Below are 21,075 nucleotides of genomic sequence, written 5' to 3' on the forward strand. Positions count from 1 at the left end.
CATTTCTTCATCAAGCTTTTTTTTTTATCCTAATGCAATTAAATGGCACATGACACGAGGCACGGTCGGGCCAGACGGGAGAGAGGGTGAGACGGAGGGAGGGAGAAAATAAAGGCAGCCTTGTGCTGGTTGTAAACACTGCCTCTTAACTGGGAGAATATAATTATGGTGTCATGTTCTATTACACACCTTCATTATGACGACGGAGCTCCCGGAGAAAGCGAACGGGGAAACGTGAAACCTGTGGCTCCTCAAAAATCGCAGGCGGTGCTTGCGTTCGAGGCGCCCGTCGTTCGGGGCTTCTCACCGTCGTCGGCGCCGGTTCCGCGTGTTTGAAGCATCGGGTCCGAGCGTCAGACGATGTTGACAGCGCTGTAACCCGCGGATGCTCCCCACACGGCGCCGTAAAGAGGCGGCCGCTCTGCCGTGGCCGCGGGGCTACATGTGGCTCTATAGCGCTCTTAACCCGCCGTGGCATTTTTTGACGTGGCAAAATAAAGCTTTAGCTGCCTTTTTCCTGCTTGTGCCGCCTTGTCAAGAGAATTATCGGGGCAGGGTGCTGTACAATATGGCTTCCAGGGTGTGACAAATTTGGTCAAGGGGCAAGCGCTCCCTGGGGACAGCGGAGCCCTCCATACAGTGGAAGCATTAGCTTTCCACAGTGACATTATGAAGAAATCTATTGGAAATGCTGGCGTTCCGGCGCTGGGGGGGACTGGAGGTAGAAGGCTTCATGAGTCCACCCCAGAGACCGCCTGGTATTTCCAAGCATGCTGAAGCCTACAGCAAATCAATAGCTCAAGTCCCACATGCTCCTCGCCAGCGTCAATTAAGTAAATTCATAAAGTTGAGTGTGTTGAGAGCTGGCGGAGGGGAAATTAAATGGGAAAAGACAAGAGACGGGAAGAGAGAGAAAACGGGGGACGTCCACCGGTCGCATGGAGCTGAAGAGAAAGGGCAGAGCAGCGGTCAGAGCGAGGTCCGGCTCACTTTCACCTGCTTCCATCAGCACACGCGCCGCTGACCCCAACCTCCCCCCCCCAACCTCCCCTCCACCTCCCCCCCGGTGCTGAGCCAGGCAGAGGACACATGCAGATGCAGGCTTTCAGCGAAAAGCCCCGCGTTAATGCGCATCAGCTCGGGCCGACGCAAGCAGAGTCGGCAGAGGCGGGGGGGGATGGGCGCGGGGGAGGGCAGGGGTGAGTTAGAGGGTGCCGGGTGAGGGCGGGCCAGAAAGTGCAGCGCGCGGGGGAAAAGAGAGGGGACCTGCCTCATCAGGGGAAAGCAGGGCTGCCTCTGGAAGACAGGTAGCGTAATGGACGGCTCGTCTGCTGACGCCGCCGCCTCTCACCGCTGTCACAGTAAATACGCCTGATACCCAGAACCACAAGCAGCCGGGTCACGTGTAGAGCCCGTAACGCAGACCTGGGATCAGCCGGCGGACACTGAAGGAGGGGCTGGTTCCGAAGCTGGTCCCAGTTGATGAGTGAGTCGGGCCTGCGTCACAGAGGCAGCTGATATCAGTCATGTGGCTCATATGTTCCGTTGGAACCCTCTGCTCCTCCAGTACTTTCAGAACCCTGGCTTTGTTCGGGCCCGCGAGGACTCTAACTGCGGCACAATGAGGTGCATCTCAGCGCCGCAGATTAAAAAGCGCCGCGGCTGACAGTCGACGGGCGTCTTCGCCCTCGGTGCACTTTGAAATGGGCCCGCAGGAGTGAAAGTAAACAACGCCGTCAAACTGTCTTTATGAACCCCTGGAACAAACGGAGCCGAGTCGCTGTATCAAACTCTCCATTATGTTTTGAACCAGATCTTCTCTGCCGCAAACAGCTTGACAGGCTGGCGCTGGAGTGAAATATGCAGCTACTGTATTTTGTTTATGGAGCCGACAAAGACGCCCAGCTGACATCAAAACCCCCGCGTGAAAGTTACTACAAAGCCGTCGCAGCCGATGTGGTGAGACACGTGTTCATACGGAGCTCAGCGGTGGTTCTGGGGTTCTAAAGATACTAAACTTAGCACCGAATCCGAGACAAAAAAAGGAGGTGCGCCGCGGGCCCCACCTCTCCTCCCGCTCCTCTTCCCTCGCTCCGTTTCCCCCCAGCGGGTCCGACGTCCTCCGCAGGCGGGTCGGGCTACTTAATTCATGTCCAGAACCGTCCCCGCCTCATTCCTCAGCAGCGAGACCCCCCCCCCACCCCCCCCTCCACTCCCTGGCCTTCGTCCACTCTTCTGAGCGCGTGCGATACAGGAGAATGTTGTCGACGCTCCCCAGCGACCCGCTGATAACCCTCCCACCGAAGCCCGGCCCAGCAGCGCCGGCGGCCTGGATATCGCCCAGCCTGCAAGGAATAATGAGAACAAAAGCACAATGCATGGCCGTGGTTCTTCCCACCCACCCTCCTCCTTATCCGCCCTGCCTTCCCTTCTCTTACATCCCCGCACATTCTGCCTTGGTCTCGCTCCGAGCGACGGCAGGTTGCAGGGAGACGGGAGAAGGTGGGAGAACCGACGGAGGCTCGGGGAGCCCAGATTTTCTGCTGCCCACATCCAGGCCCGTCTCTGCGCTTCGCAAACAGTCAATTTGTTCTGTATCTTTGCACTGATCTTAAGGTAATAAACTGGGGGCTGACATTGCCCAGGGTCTCCGCTGGCATTCGGCCGCCCGATAACAAAAGTGTGCCGAAGCAGATTATTTAGAGAGATAGAAGCAGACGCTGCACATCCAGCCTTACACTCTATTAGATGTTGATTCGGAGCTTAATGCAGATAAAGTAGCTCGACACATGCTGTACAAAAAAGTCTAATCTGATATTTATCAGGTTCTGCAGCTCTCAGCCGCCCGTCAATCAGATGGATAACGTTCAAAATACAGTATGTGTGTGGGCACGAATGAGTATCTGAGCTTGTGCGGATGTGAAGCCAGTCGCACAAAGGGATGTCGGGATCCACTTTCATCACTTACCTGCAGTTGACTGCTAAAAACTTTAGGCTTCAACTATGCTTTTGTTTGAGACACAGGTTACGTTTCTTGCTTTTCCTGGTTCCCTTCAGTAAACAGAGAAAAGCTGCAGGTCTTAACACCTTAGCAGCTGAATTCCAGCAAAAGGTTCGCATTGACATATTTCTTTGATAAGTGAGTCGGCAAATGAAAGAAAATCGCTGAGTCATCCTTGGGCTCTTTCTGGACAGTCAGTTTGGGGTCAAAGTGTGTGAAGGAGCCGGGGAATGAAAAACACGGGTAGAAGGAGCCCAAAGCTGAAAACCTGGAGCCGACGGCAAACACAAATAATCACCTGGAATCTGAAGGCTGCCGGCAGCGACGTGCTTCATCTGCGGCGCATCTGCTTGTTGAAGTGCAGCGTCGTCTCGACTCGGGATTGTGTTTGCTGAGTGAAGTGGAAACTTTTCTAGTTTGAGGAATTGAACTTTCTTTCTCACGTCAACGGTTTCATTTGGGTAATCACAACCTCTCTGGGCCTGAATGGCCCCACAGGCGTGTTTAACTGTGTGTTTAACATCTTACGCTGGGCCTGAATTTGTCTCTGCCGCCGATGACGCATCAGCGCCAGCGCTTGTGCAGTAACACATCGCTTCGTATTTGACGCCTGTTTCCCTCTGTTGTTCCAGGTGCCGGCCGCTGCCCGCGTGACTGAGGAACCTCTTCTGCTTCTGCACATGACAGCATGAGGACCGATTCCATTCTCTGACCGCTGGACCCAGAGCGACCGGGGGACGACCAGGCCGTGGCGCCGCCGCCATGGATAGAAGGAGAGCGTGCGTGCTGATGGTGCTGTGGGCCGCGGCCCACCTCAGCTGCCCGGGCTCCGGGCTCAGGGCCCTGCGGAGGACTACGGGGGGGCGCAGGGGGGCTGCGGGGCTGACGGGGGAGGACGCCAACGGGGTGCCGCTCAGGCGCTCCAAACGGGGCTGGATGTGGAACCAGTTCTTCCTGCTGGAGGAGTACACGGGCTCGGACATGCAGTACGTCGGAAAGGTAGTTATTACCTCGGCGCGAAAGCACCTCTGATGACACCACGCAATGAAATCAAATGATCATTTAGCCCAGCTCATATCCAGACAGAGGCTTAGAGGCCTCGTACCTAATGTCAGCAGGTCTTCTGAGACACGTACCTTGAGGTTTATGCTCATATACCTTCTCTAAGACTGTCAACCTTTGCTTCCTGCCCCTGCTGTCCTGACATTTTGAACTTGACTGATGAAAATAAAACTTAATATCCACAATCTAGCATTTAACCGGGGCGGTGATGCTTTGTTGCACTGACTCACTCACACTGTGTAGGAAGCTTTGGTTCAGAGCGGTTCCGTGTTCTGGTGAAGCGACTGTGAGCCCAGATGAGCATGGAGCTCTGGCTCCTCCGTTTAGTGGATCAGAACTGATGACTTCAGGAAGCAAGAGTCTAAGTGTGCATCACACGTTCAGTCGCTCTCCTTATCCAGTGGATTTTTCCTCCGTTGCTATTGTTTGTTTATTCTGCCGGGATTTCGTTCTTTCCCATTTCAACACAAGTTGAACTTTTTACACGCCGACATTTGGGTTGCTATTTTTGTTGTCGTTCATTTAAAAATGTCTGATTATGTTCTGCCCTGTCGATACATATTTATGAAGACTGAGTTCTGCTGCTTGTTTTTAAAAATCCATCCCATCCATCAAACCAAATGAACGCACATTCACCAGATATCGCCTCATTTGCATATTACAGTCAGACGAACAACATCGGAATTTGTGGTGCAACAATTTTGGGAAAGTTTAGTTTCTTTAATATCATCAAAACACTGGTGGCACCTTTTCTCCTCGCAAGGCAACACTCGTGTCTACACTGGAAGGAGGAGACGAGCTCTTAATGAGATGCTTCAGAACAAATGACGTCTCGCGCACTCGTGTGTCATTCTGTCTGTGGCGATACAAGAATCAAGCCGTGGTCTCATAGCAGACACGACACCATCCTCTGATCGGCTCATTCTCGTGTATCGAACCTCCGTCCGTCCGTCGTCCTCGGGCTTTGTTTGCTGCTGGCTGTCCAATGTGTGTAGCTTTCTGCCTGCACAACGTCCGCTCCACTCACATCAAGCTTTGCCGAAGCGTCCGTCTTGTCCTACAGTAAAATATGACTTCTCCTAAGGTATTATTTGTCCAACACAGTGTCGACCCAGATAACATTGGGAGATGCACAATAAGATGGGCCAAATAATTCTTGCTTTACATGCAGCCGAGCGGAAGTCAAGCTATCTGTCTCCTCTCCCAACCTACTGTAATTGAGGAGATTGTGAGGCATCGTGGCAAGGTCAGGACGGCTGCGGGGGAAGAAAGGCGGTTTTGTGCGAGGAGCTGAATGGGGGCCGGTGCTTTGCATTCCTATCGCGTGTCCACGGAGGATAGAGTCGTCCAACCAAATGAGATTCTGCAACATACAACCTCCCCGAGTGAGCGTTGACTTTCAGCCCCGGCCTAACAGGATTACAACCGCCGCCATGGTCGGAGGCGAGCGAGAACGTGGAGGAACAAAAAAAAAGTTGAAGGAGGAAACAGAGTGAATGAAGATGAAAAGTAAGGAGCGAAGCGCGATCCCACCACGTTGTCTTTAGAGAGCCGTGATTGATGCGCCACTCGACTCACAGCCAACGGAGAATGGATTATGTTAGTGAGCTGTACATGGAGAGAGCCAGAGGCCACGCGGGCTTGTTGTTTCCGCCGAGAACATGCAGCTGGGCGCTTTCCACCACTGCCTGCTCACCAGCCCGTTGTCACACTGCATCGCAGTACAGGCAACTTATCTGATTGCAATTACTGTTTGTTAATTGCTAGATAAAGTACAAGTGATGAATGAGGCCCTAAAGGGAATTAACGGCTTTTGAGCCGAACACATGGTTCATCGTAGAGAGGGACCATCTGCATCTGTATCTGCAGGTGGAGGCCATATTTTATTTTGTTCATACAATGACGTGAGCCATGAGGGAAAAATGGAAATGACTGCATGCGAGCCTTGAAAGAAAGGGGTTTGTCATCGCGAGTGACATCATGACGAACCGGAGAACTCGGCGTGGAACAAAACCACTTTTGTTTGTGGTGAAAAGAATGAATTGGAAATAACACAATGGCAGGTTATTATAAACAAGGGAGCAGCTCTTGACACACAGTAAAAGACAGAATGATGAAACGCACTCGAATTACAAAAATCCCATCTACAGTTATTTGGTAAACTCAATCTCTCCCGCCTGCTTCTTTTTCTCTTTTCATGACGACTTTATTGAGTTGTGAAGTCCTAACAAATGAAATCGCAGTCTTTCCTGAACAAGTGTAACAAAAGCAGCTGGAAACGGGAAGGAATTAAGGAGCGCGATGGGGATGAGGGAGGGAGGCGGCGTCTTCCTGGGGAGCTGGTTGGCTGCTAATCCTGCTAATCTTCCTGTATCGGCCAATGGATTTTTGTGATTTTTCCTGCAGGAGGAGAATCACACACTCGCTCTCATTAGCAGGCGAGCTGCAGAACGGGCCTCCGAGGGCCCCGGCTGTCACTGGGGGAAAGAGAATGTTTGTTTATTTCATTATTTCTTACTTTACCAAAGGGCACATATCCAGCGAAAATGGTTAATGGCCTGTGGTTGAAGAGTGTTTGTGCTGCACTATCATATCTCATAAAGTATTTACAGCGCTTGATAGGCCCCAGTGGTTCTTGGCCTGGTGGGCAGACTCCTCAATAGTCCCTAGCAAGTGAGCAATGTTCTATGCATGCGAACAAACACACCTGCAAACACTAGCCTCCAGTGATGGGCTGGAATTCAGCACGAGGGGAGGAAGAGGCAGATGAACACAGACATATGAAGCGTCCCAGTGCTGTGACTCAACGGCGGAGGCAACCTGGGGGGGAGATTTGAGCGTCTTATGGCAGCGGAGTGGAAAGGTGCAGGGATTTGTGTGTTTGTTTGTGGGGAGTGGGGTGATTTTGGGTCTGTGTTCATGCACCCCCCCACCCCCGCCGCCAGCTGCTCACCTTGGCAAAGAGGCAACGAGTTTGCAATATGGCACAGGCTTGGCTGTGCCCGCGCCATGGCAACCTCCGCGGTCCCCAGCGGCGACCTGGAGCACGCGTTGGCAGCGTTTGTTGATTAGGCGATAAGTTCCCGCCCCGTGCGCCGGGTGGGGGGGCGTCTTCGGCGACGCTCTTCCCCTTCGCGGCGCGAGCGGCGGAGGAACGGGTGCGACGAAGTCGCGCGGCGACGGATCCCTGCGAACGCCTGTCTGGCGAGGGGCGAAGCGATGTCTGAGGGAGATGCACTAACATGGCACCTTGCTCATTCTTTTTGTCCCGCTGTCACCTGCCCACGGTTTCAGACACCTGCTGCTAATGTCATGGTGAGATTTATTCATTTTCTATAATCAAACAGACTTTTTCTCTGCATCCCAGTAATTCTTGGCCAGCTTGCTTTCAGATAAGTTGGAAATTAATATGACAGCAAAGCGGGGCTGGAGCCAGGTCGCTGCCCCAGGTTCCCCCTGCAGCCAGATCGGCCCTGAACAAATGTCTCATCAAAAGGAAACAAAAAATTTCAGGTTCATATTATTATCTTGTAGTTCTTCTCATCTATGCTTTTTGACTGAATAGTCTGAAAAGTGTTTTACAGCCTTTTTAATTTCCACATATTTTGAAGTTAACATATCTGTTAATCTTATTCTAAATTTAGTCATAAAACCTTCATGGAAATAACAAAAACCTCCGCAAGCAACTCAGTCTCTTTCCAGTCCAGAGATATTTTGATTGATGAAATATCTTTTGCAAAGAAAACATTGATTTTTGTGAAATATCTTTTTGAAAACATGTTGAAATTGTTTTTTTTTTTTACACCAGCTGTGTTTTACACGTCGATAAAGGAGAAAATAACTTAATGCTTCCAGCTGTTAAAGATATTGAGTCTCAGAGAAATACCAAATCAGGCTTTAAAAGGCAAAGTGCAATTTGTGTGCAACTATAAGCAGCATCTCAGGTTGTTAAAACCCTGAGTTCCCTGCACAGCACTGAGGACACGACCCCAATGTCCTCATTTGTATCCTCGGCCCTGTGGCAAAGTAAATACAAACTGTAGAGAATTAAAAGACAGGATGGTGGCAATTATGCACAGAGGCACAAAACACAGGATGTTCCATGTAGACCACTCGGACATGTATGTTGACTTGATGTTCGTGGTGGATGTTAATTTGCACCTTCATGTCTGTGCAGCTCTGGCCGCATCTCTCCAGTTTACACATCATCACACATTTGACAGGCTATTTTTGTGCACAGTCTGAGGCTACCATCTGGCTACAGAGAAGGCAGACAGTTCTCGGCAGGCCAGGACACAAGGCCTTAAAGGCTAACTGGCTAATTGCCCTAGCAGTTCATTTCCAGTGCCAACTTTTTGGCCTAACTCAAGTGAAGAACAAATGGCGACCAGATCCCGTCTGCACTAACATTTGCTGCACTTGAAGCTGATTAATTTCACAAAGACAGCTCGCTTATAAGTTCTTACACACAGATGTCTGATGAGTACCACTTCACTTCTCAGCCCACTTCAGACTGGGAGATGAAGTAGGAATAGAAATAAATACCTTCTACTGAGGAAAATGCCAACTATTGAAAACATTATAGCATCACTTAACAGAGAAGGCTAATTGAGTGGATGTGATACATATAGCACAAGATTGACAGTATAATAGTTTTAGTTCACAGAAAAACTAAATCCTTTCAAGTCATGTTTGTCTGCAACTGAATCCTTAACAAATCAAAACATGCTCTTTCAACCTGCTTTCAATGCAAATCATGTTGTTTCAAGTATTCTCTGAAATCTATTTCTGTTAGATGTTAGTTTTCTTTATTCTCATAAATGCAGCTGTTATCCTACAGAGCGTGAGGCTGAGCCAGCAGGCGTAGACCTGCCCCTCCCACTGCTGATTACCTGGATCAGGTGTGTTCAGCCAATCAGAGGCTGAGAGTGCAGAAACATTAGGTGTAATTAAAAAGTGTAAAGTGTAATTAAAAACAAACTAAACTGTGAACAAACAACAAAGAAAATACAAGATTAAATTGCAAACATTTTATATTTCCTACAGGCAATATACAGTAATCTACTTCAGAAGCATGTTTAAAGGTAATTTAAAGTAATTACGCCAGACCTGCACTACAAACCTGTCTCCCCCTAGAGCAGAAGACTCTTGGTACAGTCCAGGCCTGGATAAAAGTATTTAAGCTTTGTAAACCCTCATCCAATCTTTTCCTCAGATGATCAATGACCCTGCACCAGCTCAATGGTAAATCATGCTACATCTTCATTTAAACTCAAATCATCGTGTGCCGTGTCCCAAAATAAACTAATACTTAAATCAGGTGTGTTGTATTTTTATTCTGTGAAAGCCGCTTTAGATTAAAAATATTAATATTACATAAAACAAGCCATAATATTACATTAAACAAAAGTATCTGTTGAAGTATGAGGTAGTTAGTTAGCATGAGGTTGCATTAGCTAGCTTGAGCTTGAAATAACTAGCATTAGCTACCATTAGCTTGCCTTCCTTAGCTTGAGCTTACATTAGCTTAGTAAGTAAAACCTAAACTATATTACAACCCACTCCAGCTTTGTTGACTCAAAGTTATTCAACTGCATGTTGAGCTCTTTCCCAGCTGAAGCCATTTAAGCTACTGTAGGCTACGTTCTTATGTGCTAGTGCTAGCAAGCCTTGCTTCCCGCTACCAGCAGACGAATGAAGCTAATTTGATTTATACAACTAAAAGGCTTTAGGGCTAAACCAACAGCATACATACATATTGTGGTTATATTTTTTATAAGTGGACCCACGTTGTTGGATCTTTAATAGTTGGATAGGTATCCGCGTTTTCCATTTTCACACTCTTGGTGTTCAGTGTTGTAGATAGATTTTCTAGTTTAACTTCTTGCAACAAAAAAAAGGATATTTTCCTTAATGTCGCTCTATTTCTTTAGGAAAATAAGGCCTATTATAGATGGTCATTGTGGATTTTTAAGTGTCCTCTTTCTTGGAAGGACCAAATGTCTTGGTGTTAATGGATATAGCGTCATGCTCTCTGCCTTTTTTACGATTTGGTACCGTAGGAGGGCAGAGGAGAAAAGGCTAGCTATTGATGCGCCAGGGCATCTTGGTGACCACACTGAATGCACATGTGGCTTTCTTTTCTCCCCCTGTGACAGTTTAATTGTATTTTCAATATAAATTGATCCAAGGGCCATTGTGAATGCACGTTGAGCTGCCACATTGATTTCCAAGTGAAGGTTTTTTTCCCTCCTCTCTTAATTTGAGTAGAAGGGCAGCAGTAAATTCTCCTCACCAGCAAGGTGGGCAACTGGGAGGGATGGGGGTCACTGCGGCGGGCGCTGGGGTTCGATACTTTCAGCCGGCTTGTAATATCCTTCAGGCGAGTGAGGGGGAACCTCTTCAGAACCACAGGATCCTTCTGTTTCCATAGAAATGACGGTCGACGCAGCATATGTCACACTGTCTATGGCACGTCTCAGTCGAAGGCAGAGGGCTCGATAGTTATTAACTGAAATGTCGTGCCGGCAGAGATAGGCAGCTTGATAGACAATCAGAGAAAAGGACATTGCAGCTATAACAGCAGGAGAAAGATAATAATGTTGAAGTGGATTGTTTTCAGCCAACTGAGTCTCTGTTTGGGAGCGCGTACTGTAAAGCCCAACAGAAAACAAATAAAATTCTGCAGGATATTCTCCTGGCTTGGTTAGACAGAATAAGCAAAGAGGAAGGAAAAAAAAGAGTTGTTTTGACCAAAATTCAAGTGGGTAAAAGAAACATTGCTCCTTTCGATCCTAATCCAAGAATGCTAGAATTTAGCAATTCACACTACTGGCTCAACAATTTGGGGAAATGAATAAAACCCTGGGTTTTTTTGTTGTTGTTTAACCAGGCGAACAAAACAGTGTTAAAGATGCTAATCCACAAAGCTGTTCATCCCACACGCGCCAGCACTGCCCCGATAAAACGACATGAATTAGTAAAGCTTCCCGGCACCTGGGACGAAAAGCTTTTTTTAATATATGATGAGAAAGGGCGCCTCCACCTCCCTCCCTCAGAGCCTGACTGCTCGTAGGCACGAACGGAAGCGGCTCCGGTCCGTCCGACTCAAACGCCCCCACCGCTTGGTCGGTCAACAAGGCGTCCATCACAGATGTCCCAGCGCCGCGTGGCGCTGGCTGCGCTTTGCTCTTCACGTGTGAGCCCATGTCTGCAAACATGCGCCCTCCTGTTGCCCTTTACCTCCCCTTGCAATTATTACCATGTCCTCGGTTATTAAAGGGGGGAAGAGGAGTAGGCGAAGCAGGGAAGCAGTGGGAGGGGAAATGGCTGGACAAGCTTTTGATGAGTTCTCTGAGATAAATATGTTGGTGGGGGGGGCGCGGGGCGCGGATTTGGTGGTGGAATTAAAATGTCAGAGCATGCTAAGCTGCTGTTCATGCAGGAAAAAAATTAAACAGGAGATAGGAAGGGACACAAATACTAATGAGGAGCTCTGTGGACAAGTGGACTCTGGTGGTCCTCTGGCGTGTCGGTCATGTTGCTGATCCATCAGGGATTGGCAGCCGCGCACGCACTCACGCTGGTACTTCACAGACTGCGACCCACCGGCGTTCTGTTTTACAGCTCTGTGAAAATGCCACCGTGGCCCCGCAGCAAGAGCGGACGCGATGACAACCTGCGCGTGACAATAGCAGTAGGAGCTTTGTTTCCACTGCTCCGGCTGCTGTGGCTTTTCTTCTTGGCAGCATGCGAGTTTCACAGAGATGAGGTGAAGCCACAAATGTGTATCGCCGCTGACAGTTTACTAAAGATGATCTGAATCTGTTAAATAACACCAAACGCACTTATCATAGCTGTCAGTGTTTCTTTGCCAAGGCCCAGATTGGTCAGATCGCTGATATGAGCTGTGTATCAGAGAGACTTAAGTGAAAAAGTGTGATTGTGCTTTGAAATTAGATTTTTGTTGACATCTTTGGTACAAAGTGCTTTTTTTTGCTCTCCACTTTCTCTGAGATCAGCCATCAATCAAAGCCTGCAGCCAATGCTTTGATGTTTTATTTTTTTTCCACATTATGCAAATGAGCTGACTGTGGCTATTTCTGATCATGCTACCTGGGAGATGTTTTTCTGTCCCTGGAAAGAGCTACCTGACTCTTGGTCTTCATAAAAGCAAATTAAGCGGATGTGAAAGCTTTCATTAACCGAACTTTCAGTTACTGTTGTGCTATGACAATTAGCAATAAAAAGCAGCAAAGTGGATATTTATTAAATTGAAAACACCACAAACTGTCACTTGAAGATGATGTTGCAGGAATCCAAATCACGCCTCAGCGTCTTTTCCCTTTTTATATTCTCCAGCTGCACTCAGATTCAGACAAGGGAGATGGAAGCGTGAGGTACGTCCTCACGGGGGAAGGAGCGGGGACCCTCTTCAAGATAGACGAGAAGTCCGGGGACATCCACGCCACCAAGCGGCTGGACCGGGAGGAGAAGTCCTACTACATCCTCCACGCCAAGGCCGTCAACCGCTTCACCAGCGAGGCGCTGGAGGGGGAGTCTGAATTCATCATTAAGATCCACGACATCAACGACAACGAGCCGCGGTTCACCAAGGACCCGTACATGGCCAGGGTCCCTGAGATGTCTGACATCGGTAGGTAGCTGTAGAAAACACTGCTTACAGTCACTTACAGTAAACTGGACAGTAGTTTTTCTAATAATGGAGAAAGCACTTGGCAACAGTGGAGGAAAATAAATGCTCCAGCAGAAGCAGGCGCAGGGTGGGCGGCCATGTGCCTGGATGAGGGGAGGGTTAGGCAGCGAACGATTGGATATTATAAAAAATTATATTTAGCTTTTTTTTGTTTTGAGATTTTAAGAACTAAAAGAAAAAGATGTAGATGTCAGTAAAATGAATCTATTGTGTCAGTGCTGTGCTTTAATGGTTACAGTATATTATTATTATATTTAATGATTAATACATTGATTATATAAATTGCTAATATCTATGTTGTTAGACTTTTGTCAGTGCACATTGAATTAATCTCCTGCTTGGATTCAAAAAATTGAATTTTTATTTAAGTCTTTAAGTTTAAGTCTGGTATTTATCCTCTGCAGAGCCCTGAATCTCCACATAATGACCAACGATCTGTATGTTCTAATAACGATTACATCAAAATAAGCCAATATTAATAGTTCAGCAGCTTTGTGGGAGCTTTGTGTTAAACCATATTTATCGATCTTAAAGCAGACAACGATTAAGTGTTGACACGAATGAAAGTGTGAACGTTCGGGATTAAAAGGCTTATGATTCAAAATGGATAGAGACGTTTCAAAACGCCAGTCTTACTGGATCAATGGGACTTCATCAATCATCATAACGACGTGAGTCCACAAAGAGGCCCACTAATTAAAGCAAAAAGACTAGGAGCTGTTTTATGACCAGAGCATAAACACAGTGAGGCGTCCTTGTGACAGCTACAGCGCTGCTGGAGAGAACCTTTCAAATACACTATTGTATCTCATTAAGTGTTTAATTCAATTACCAGTATTGTCAGCAGCAAATAATGGCCAGTTCTCCTTCTATATGTCGTGTAGTGTACCACAGCATTTAGTCCATTGGTGCTGCCGTTTACTCATGTGATTCAGCCACAAATGAAAGTTTAATTCACTGCTCGCCGTGGCCTCCACTGCTGCTGATGGACGGACGGTGGAGAAAGGCTCCTGATCGATACTCGCATGAAAGCGTGGCGTGAACGGTTGTTTCTGCCTCGGGGACTGAGGGCCGTCGCTCCTGCAGCCCAGACATGTGACAGAGTTGTCGCTTGGTTCAGCGACCCCCAGAGAGTGGCCGGCACTTATCTGAGGGCAGCGTGGGTGCCCATGGCAACAGGCGAGGTGTGATGTCAGCGCTCGGCAGGGCATGTGTTCACGAGCGGCTGCGTCAGGACACTCGCCTTTAAATGTGACAGAGACTTTGAGTTTTATTATAGTCTTCTCTCCCGGACGCTTTGATGCGTGTTCTTTGACAACCGAATGATTACCGTTGAGGTAATTTAGTCCCTCTGCACAAAAAACTGTGATTATTTTTGACTTGTTTGTCAGAAAATTCTTCTCTCAAACGCTGAAAGTCGGCAGTGAGGTAGCTGTTGTGGATCAGTGATATTTTCTAAAAGCCGCCATGTCAGAAAAGCCTCTGTGAGTCTAATTCCCTAGTTAAAGGTATTAGTGATCAAGGTTGGTGAACTTGCTGAGGAATCCTCCCGAACTGTCACTTAGACCAAATCAGAAAACCGCGCTCCTTCTCTCCAGCGCTTCGCTCCAGTTTTTATCTGCAGCATCTTTCATCCTTACAAATCACATCGATTCCAAGGGAGGGACACTGCTCCGGCGCTCACACATCTCCACTGACACCGAATTAGTGAAGTTTCATGGGGTCGTTATCCCATTGTATCGCACAATTCTATATTTATACCACTTTGCCATTAAATATTTCTACTCAATTAATTTTCTTCTGCATTTAATGAGGCAACACTTGGCCCGCAAGGCGCCATTTGGGAGGTAGCACTTGGCTAACCGTTTCCCTTTGTTCTACTGAAATGGGGCCTCAGCCTCTCTGGAAGAGAAAATGGATCACAGTCGTTGCCGCTATCAGATATTTGGCTTCTTAGGCACACTAGATACACTAATAGGTTTCTTGGGGTTTGCAAATAGCTGGTATCGGTGCTGCTTGTATGCTTAGAGAGATATACTTAGAAAATACATTAGGACTTATCGATCTCTCCAGAAATCAATCACGTATAAGGGTATAAGTGGCCGAGGACTAAAGATTGGTTTGGGTAATGCAAAGGGACAGAAATGATCCGTCACAGTCCGCGTGATTAAAAGAGGATCCCACACCTCATCACAGGCTGCATCAGCTTGGCCAGTTATCCAGCAGCACTTTTCAGCAGCGTTGCAGATGAAGTTGATGTGAGTGATGGCGGTGACTCTTCCTCCCACAGGAACCTCGGTGATTCAGGTGACGGCCACGGACGCAGACGACGCCACGTACGGGAACAGCGCCAGGGTGGTGTACAGCATCCTGGAGGGGCAGCCGTACTTCTCTGTGGACCCAGAGACCGGTCAGTGTCACGCTGCTCTACAGATGGAAAGGTTCTAACAAAAGGTTCCTTCAGGGGCAGAGAGCTACAAAGTGTTAGACCTCTGTCTCTGAGAAGTTATGGCCTGTTTCCTACTGAATCAGTCAAAACCTGGTTTTAAGTTTTAACACATTCAGACTCAGAAAACAGATCAAAATCAACTTTTCTACATTCATGAAACTAAGAGGTTTTTTTTTTTGGAAGCGCTGAAATATTCCCATCTCCGATATGATTAATTCTTTTAGCAGAAATGCATCTACAGGATCAAAGTGAACACAGCATTTTGATGTCGGTCGTGCAGAATCAAAGGGCAGACGCCGGTTTTCGCGCAGTCATCATCTTTGCAGCAAATCTTTACACTCAGACGAGGAGGAATCCAACATGGAAAAGACGTGTAGGCTCCGCGGAGCGGCCGGGAAGTCTGCTCGCACCGAACATCCCCTCCAAGCGTTCGTTACGGTGGGCGCTCTGGGGAATGTAACAAATTACTGGCGGAGGCAAAGCGGGCTTCACCCGCAGAGGAAATTAAAACAATTCATCACTAAATAACTCCTGGAATGCTGGAAATTTCCCCTTAACCGAACCAAAAATAACAACACGTCTGGCTCCTCCGCAGGCCGGCTGGCGAACGGGGGATTTGTAGCAGAGTGACAAATCACCAGCCCCAAAATCTAGCCGCTTGCTAGTTTTAATCATTAATGTGCGCTTTGGAACGCATCCGGCTCATGTCTTTTTTGGTTAAACAAAAGGGGAAACGACAAAAGAAGCCATTTGCAGATTAGTGGAGGGATTAACAGTAATATGGTTTATCCCACGTGGTGCGTAAGCTGACATTCCCGCTTACACAGAGACATGCCTGGACATCACATTATAAGTGGGATTTGTTTCTGCTCTGCTCTGTGTGTGTCGCTCTCATTAAGCTCTAACAAAGGTAGACGGGAGGCGCTGCCTCCCGGCAGCTCGCGGCGCGTCCTCAGACGAGACGGGCACCGAGCCGCATCCTGTCGACGCTGTGCTTCCGCCGTGTTGCGCGTGCGAGGGAGACGAGAGCCAGTTTGCGGGGCCTTTGAAGAGCGCGGGCCAGTGTGATCTCCGGCTCTGCCTCCTCCTGGCGGTTTGATATGCAGCGAATCGTCTGCTCAGACTGAAGTTTGTCAAAGCAGTTTATTTAGGGTTGAAATTGGGCTTTTTTTCATCTGCGCGCTTTTCACCTGCTTCTCTTTTATGAGGCGTCAAATTCAGGCGTGTTACAGCAGACAGGCTCTGATGGGAGACGGAGCGCACCTTTTTGAATGCGCTGCCAATTACCGCTTCACTCGGTGTCTGTCCTGACTCCAAACTAGAGATCTGACGCGTCGGAGCAGAGAAGTGAGCAACCGCGGCGGCACTTGAAAAGGCCGAACATTAACGGAGTCTTAATTCCAAGGAGGGAGCGGATAAATGATGCCGGATGCATTTGGATGTGAAAGCCACGCTTGGAGAATTAAAGTTGTGCGCTGTGGTTTTTTAGTAGATTGGTCCTTTGGTCCACTTACCAGTTAAATCATCAGAACACAGACACTGAAATTGTTCTCCTGGGCGGCTCCCCAGCGCCGCGCTGCAAATACTGAGCAGCACAACTGACCTTGCAGTGAGAAAGTTTTTAATTATCCGACCTGGTGATGCACAAAAATGAATTACATTTCTATACTTTTTTAAAATGTGTGTTTCGGCTGGACAGTGTGAGTCGTTTAGAAGATGAGTCACTGCTGAGCTGCAGGTTACATTAATAATGAATCTGTCTTTATGCCGCAGCCATTAGCAGCGAATGCGCCCATAAGGCCTGATGAACCAGGTTTCATTTAGTCTAAAAGGAAATATTAAAACGCTTCCCAGACTCCAAGGTGAATGAAATCTAGCCTTGTTTGAAAGATGGAGAAATTCAGTTGATGAGGAGGTGAATTGAAGAAAATCAGCGATATTCAGCTGAAATACAATGTCGACAGGTGTGTCGTTGTGAAACCAGGTATTCCGGCTTCACAGCAGTGATACTATTGCACAGTGCTACACTAGAAGCCATTGGAAATAAGATCAAACCGGCAGCAGGATCAGAACCAGGCTCAGGGCGGGAGTTTACAGAGAAAAGATAAAGATCATTCTGCTGTTGTGTGTTGATGCTACTGTTAACGTGATGCCGTTCCGCACTGCATTCAGCAATTTAACAAAGTGAGCGTCCTTCAAAAGCAGCCCTACATTGTAAAATACCTAATGCGCAGCCTAATCGAGTCACCACTTCACAGTTTTACTTTGAAAAAGAAGGTTCAAACTTTATATTTTCACATATATTGAGGCTTGCTGCTCGACAGCGATGCTCTTTTTGTGATTGGCTGAAGGGTCAACGAGGTCACAAGGCCCCCTCGAGCTGAGCATCCCTCATGAAATGCTTTCAGTCAGAGAACGTGAAGAGAAAAATGGCAAATGAGCAGCAGAAGTGGTTCAGCGCTTCAGTTTCTACACTGCAAATGGGTTTTCCAATTACTGATGGATTTGTTTCTTTTTTAATTTAATGAAATGGCACGTAATAGAAAGAGACAGCGATGAGCCATGGTGTCCGCACACGTGGCACACGTGGACTGAACCGGGCTGGAGGAACCAGCCGCTGATCTGGTGAATCTGTGTTTGTCCCCAGGCCTCATTAAGACGGCGCTGCCCGGCATGGACCGGGAAGTCAAGGAGAACTACCAGGTGGTGATCCAGGCCAAAGACATGGCCGGACAGATGGGCGGCCTGTCCGGAACCACCACGGTCAGCATCACCCTGTCCGACGTCAACGACAACCCGCCGCGCTTCACCAAGAGTGAGTAGGAGCAGGCAGCCCCCATCTGGTGTCGCTCTCTGAACGAACGTGGATTATTGCAGGGAGCTGTGGGTTTGGTGCCTCTTAAAGGCAGCGAATAATTAAATATAGAGCCATATGACAGAGCAAAGGGTCCTGCAAAGTGCATCAGATCGGCCCTGTAATCCCCATTAAATGAAGAGAGTACACTCGCTGGGTTTTATCTCCCTGCTCTTCTTCTGTCTTTGTCTATCACCCACTGTTAAGTCTTTCCGCTGCCGCTTTTTACTCCATAAAACCAATGTTCTCAATTTAGAGTGCAAACGTCTCCTCGGTGCATTTATTTGCCCCCCACCCTCCCGTCAGTCATTAATCCTTCCCTCTACTTTCTCCTTTCTTCTCCCACCCCCTCCCTCGCTTCCTCACGTGTATCCAGATCAAACAGGCAGATTACCGGTGTTGTCTAACCCACCTCCTCCACGCGCCGCCACGCTCTGTACGGTGGGCGACGCACGAGTGCAAAACTCCCAGCGTTCCCCCATTTATCAACGCTTCCTCACCCCAGCTGTGGGGGAGGATGTGGGAGACGGACGCTGTCATCTCAGCCTCAGCGGCAGTGAATGAGCACGAGGAGGAGGGAGGGAGATGGATACGACAGGGATGGAGGAGGTGACAGGAGGGGAAGATAGAGGAAGAAAGAGGGCGACTAAAGAGAGACAGCTTGTGATAGAGAGAGAGGGAGACAAGACACAGGGTTAGACTGAAGGAGGGAGAGGAGGAGGAAGAGATATTGTAATGGGACACCCAGAGGAGGCAGAGTGTCAGGAAGCGATATCATTGTTGTCTGGCGGAGTGATGCCTCTTCTTTTCCTCCCAATGCTAAATACCTGTTAGCCTAGGGAAACCTCCCTCCCCGTGTGTGTGTGTGTGTGTGTGTGTGTGTGTGTGTGTGTGTGTGTGTGTGTGTGTGTGTGTGTGTGTGTGTGTGTCAGCGTCAGGGAGACCTGCCGACTCAGGCGTTGCCAAAACAGTGTCAGCATGTTTTATTAGCGTGTCAGTGCTGTTTGTCTCCGCAGGCTGTGTGTATATCACGCCCGCTCCCTCCTGCAGTCCAGCTATTTATTTAAGCATACGAGATGCAGCCGGGCCGACAGGCAGCCATCAATTTATCTCCACCTCAAAACCAGGAAGTCATTGTCCCCGATTCAATAAAAAAAAAAAAAAAAAAGGAGGGAGTCGTTAATTTATGTTGAGCAAATTGGCCCAGAATTTATGTCTCAGCCGAAACTCTGAGTTGTGTGTCAATAGCGCTTGTAGCAAATTAAGAGAAAAGGCCAAATGTGTGTTTGCGAAATGAGAAATGTTTTACCGCAGATGAAATGTCGGAGCCGCAGCTGATCTACAACCGTTGCGGCACTAAATCTCCCACTCAGTCGCTGCTTTTCACACTCTCTGCCTCCCCGGCTGCCTCTTGTATCGCCGCTCTCTGATTGGCTCTGACTCACTCTCTCCCTGACCTGCTCTCTTCAATTCCTGCTCCCTGACTCACCCACTTACAGTCTTTCTTCTTTTGCTAACAGGGTCATAAAGAAATACTCCGGTTAATACACTCGTCGGGTGTCGGGGGCTGTGTTGTTTCGTTTTCCCCCCGCGTCTTGGTAAATGAATCTCGTGGTGCGTCTTAGGGTGTTAACGCTGCTCGATTAGCCTTTTAGTTTTCATGAGATCCTAACAGAAGCACTGATTCGACTAAAGCCTTTGCATCTGTGGAAATAATGGACATGAAAAGCAATATAAAGGGAAATAAGCCTTGATTTCCACGCACCTGCTCACACTCTTAGCCTTTTCTTTCCCTCAGTCTCTTTTCTTTTTTTGGTTGCTCTGATTGATCGCAGAGATGAAACGCGTGTCTGTTCCCTGCAGCTCTGTACGAGTTCAGAGTCCCCGAGACCCAGGAGCTGGGGTCCGAGGTGGGCGCCATCCGGGCCTTGGACGCCGACATAGGGGAGAACGCAGAGATGGACTACAGGATCATCGGCAGCGACGGGCCGGGCATGTTCGACATCGTGACCAACAGGAGCACGCAGGAGGGCGTGATCGTGCTGAGGAAGGTCAGCTGCTGGTCGCTTCATGTCGTTACGCTGTGGTTTCAGGGGCTGAACGGGCCATGAGACGAGACCAGGTGGAGACCTCTGCCCACGTGTAAACGCGTATCAAGTCTAGCTTGAGTCCAACAAAACCCTCCTCTTAACACACAGGAAGAAACAACAGCACAAACTTGATGAAGCCCAAACTTTCCTGCATCCTCACAGCGTTATTAGAGTCCAGCTCTCCCACCACAGTACATACACAGCACAGAGTGAGCCCCGCTTCCTCTCGGCTGAGACCAGGGCAGCAGTATCGACGCTCGGTATGGATCGCTGTGGTCTGGTTCTGATGTATTCAACAGAATCTGGCAGTTGCCTTATCAAGCGCCTCCTCTGCAGCCCGCGATCGATGGCTTCCATCATGCCACCATTAAGTGGAAGATGACATAATTGCCTTTTGTAGCCGCGGCGGTGCTGTGGTGAGAGCGGAGTGCAGAGGGGGGCGAGCGTGCCCCAATTCTGAACCCTCTAATTAAATGGGCTTGTCGAGCGGGAGTGTGTCCCATCTCGGCTCGGAGCGGCCCTTCAAAGCCACATATTCCTCCCGCTGACGTGCGTCTCCCCTCTGCCTTAACACCAAACGACAAAGGAATCAATGAGTCACATTTTATTGTCGTTCATGTGTTCACAGAGGGGCTCGCTCCATCCATCCGTATTCCTCAGGCCTTTCATTCGCCGTTTCCAGTGATCACGGCGCGAGCAGCCTTTCATATGTACAGTAGGCAGCCGGCATCAACATAAAAGCTACAGCAGACAGCTAAAATGCAGAGTGACAGAAAACAGCAGCAGGAACGAGCCACTAATCATCCCCCACGTCCATAAATTAGAGCATATAAGAGCAGCGCGCAGCGGATGCAGGATTAGACGGGATCACGCATAAACATAACACAGCTGTAAATACGAGGT

General features: G+C 48.5%; 1 protein-coding gene across 3 annotated transcripts in view; it reads left to right on the forward strand.

Annotated features, from left to right (window-relative positions):
- LOC114852981 (cadherin-6-like) overlaps positions 1–21,075 on the forward strand; it is a 40,907-nt gene that overhangs the window by 13,150 nt on the left and 6,682 nt on the right. For 2 of the 3 annotated variants that reach the window (XM_055508491.1, XM_029145742.3), the window contains exons 2-6: positions 3,634–4,000; positions 12,425–12,719; positions 15,070–15,189; positions 17,876–18,043; positions 19,946–20,133. In XM_055508491.1, coding sequence (XP_055364466.1) covers positions 3,764–4,000; positions 12,425–12,719; positions 15,070–15,189; positions 17,876–18,043; positions 19,946–20,133 — 1,008 coding nt within the window. In that variant the 5' untranslated portion in view covers positions 3,634–3,763. Of the gene's footprint in view, positions 1–3,633; positions 4,001–9,266; positions 9,308–12,424; positions 12,720–15,069; positions 15,190–17,875; positions 18,044–19,945; positions 20,134–21,075 lie in introns of those variants that run through there. The other variant, XM_029145743.3, reaches the window with a different exon arrangement.

The sequence above is a fragment of the Betta splendens genome, chromosome 4 (genome assembly GCF_900634795.4).
Source record: "Betta splendens chromosome 4, fBetSpl5.4, whole genome shotgun sequence".
NCBI classification, from domain to species: domain Eukaryota; kingdom Metazoa; phylum Chordata; class Actinopteri; order Anabantiformes; family Osphronemidae; genus Betta; species Betta splendens.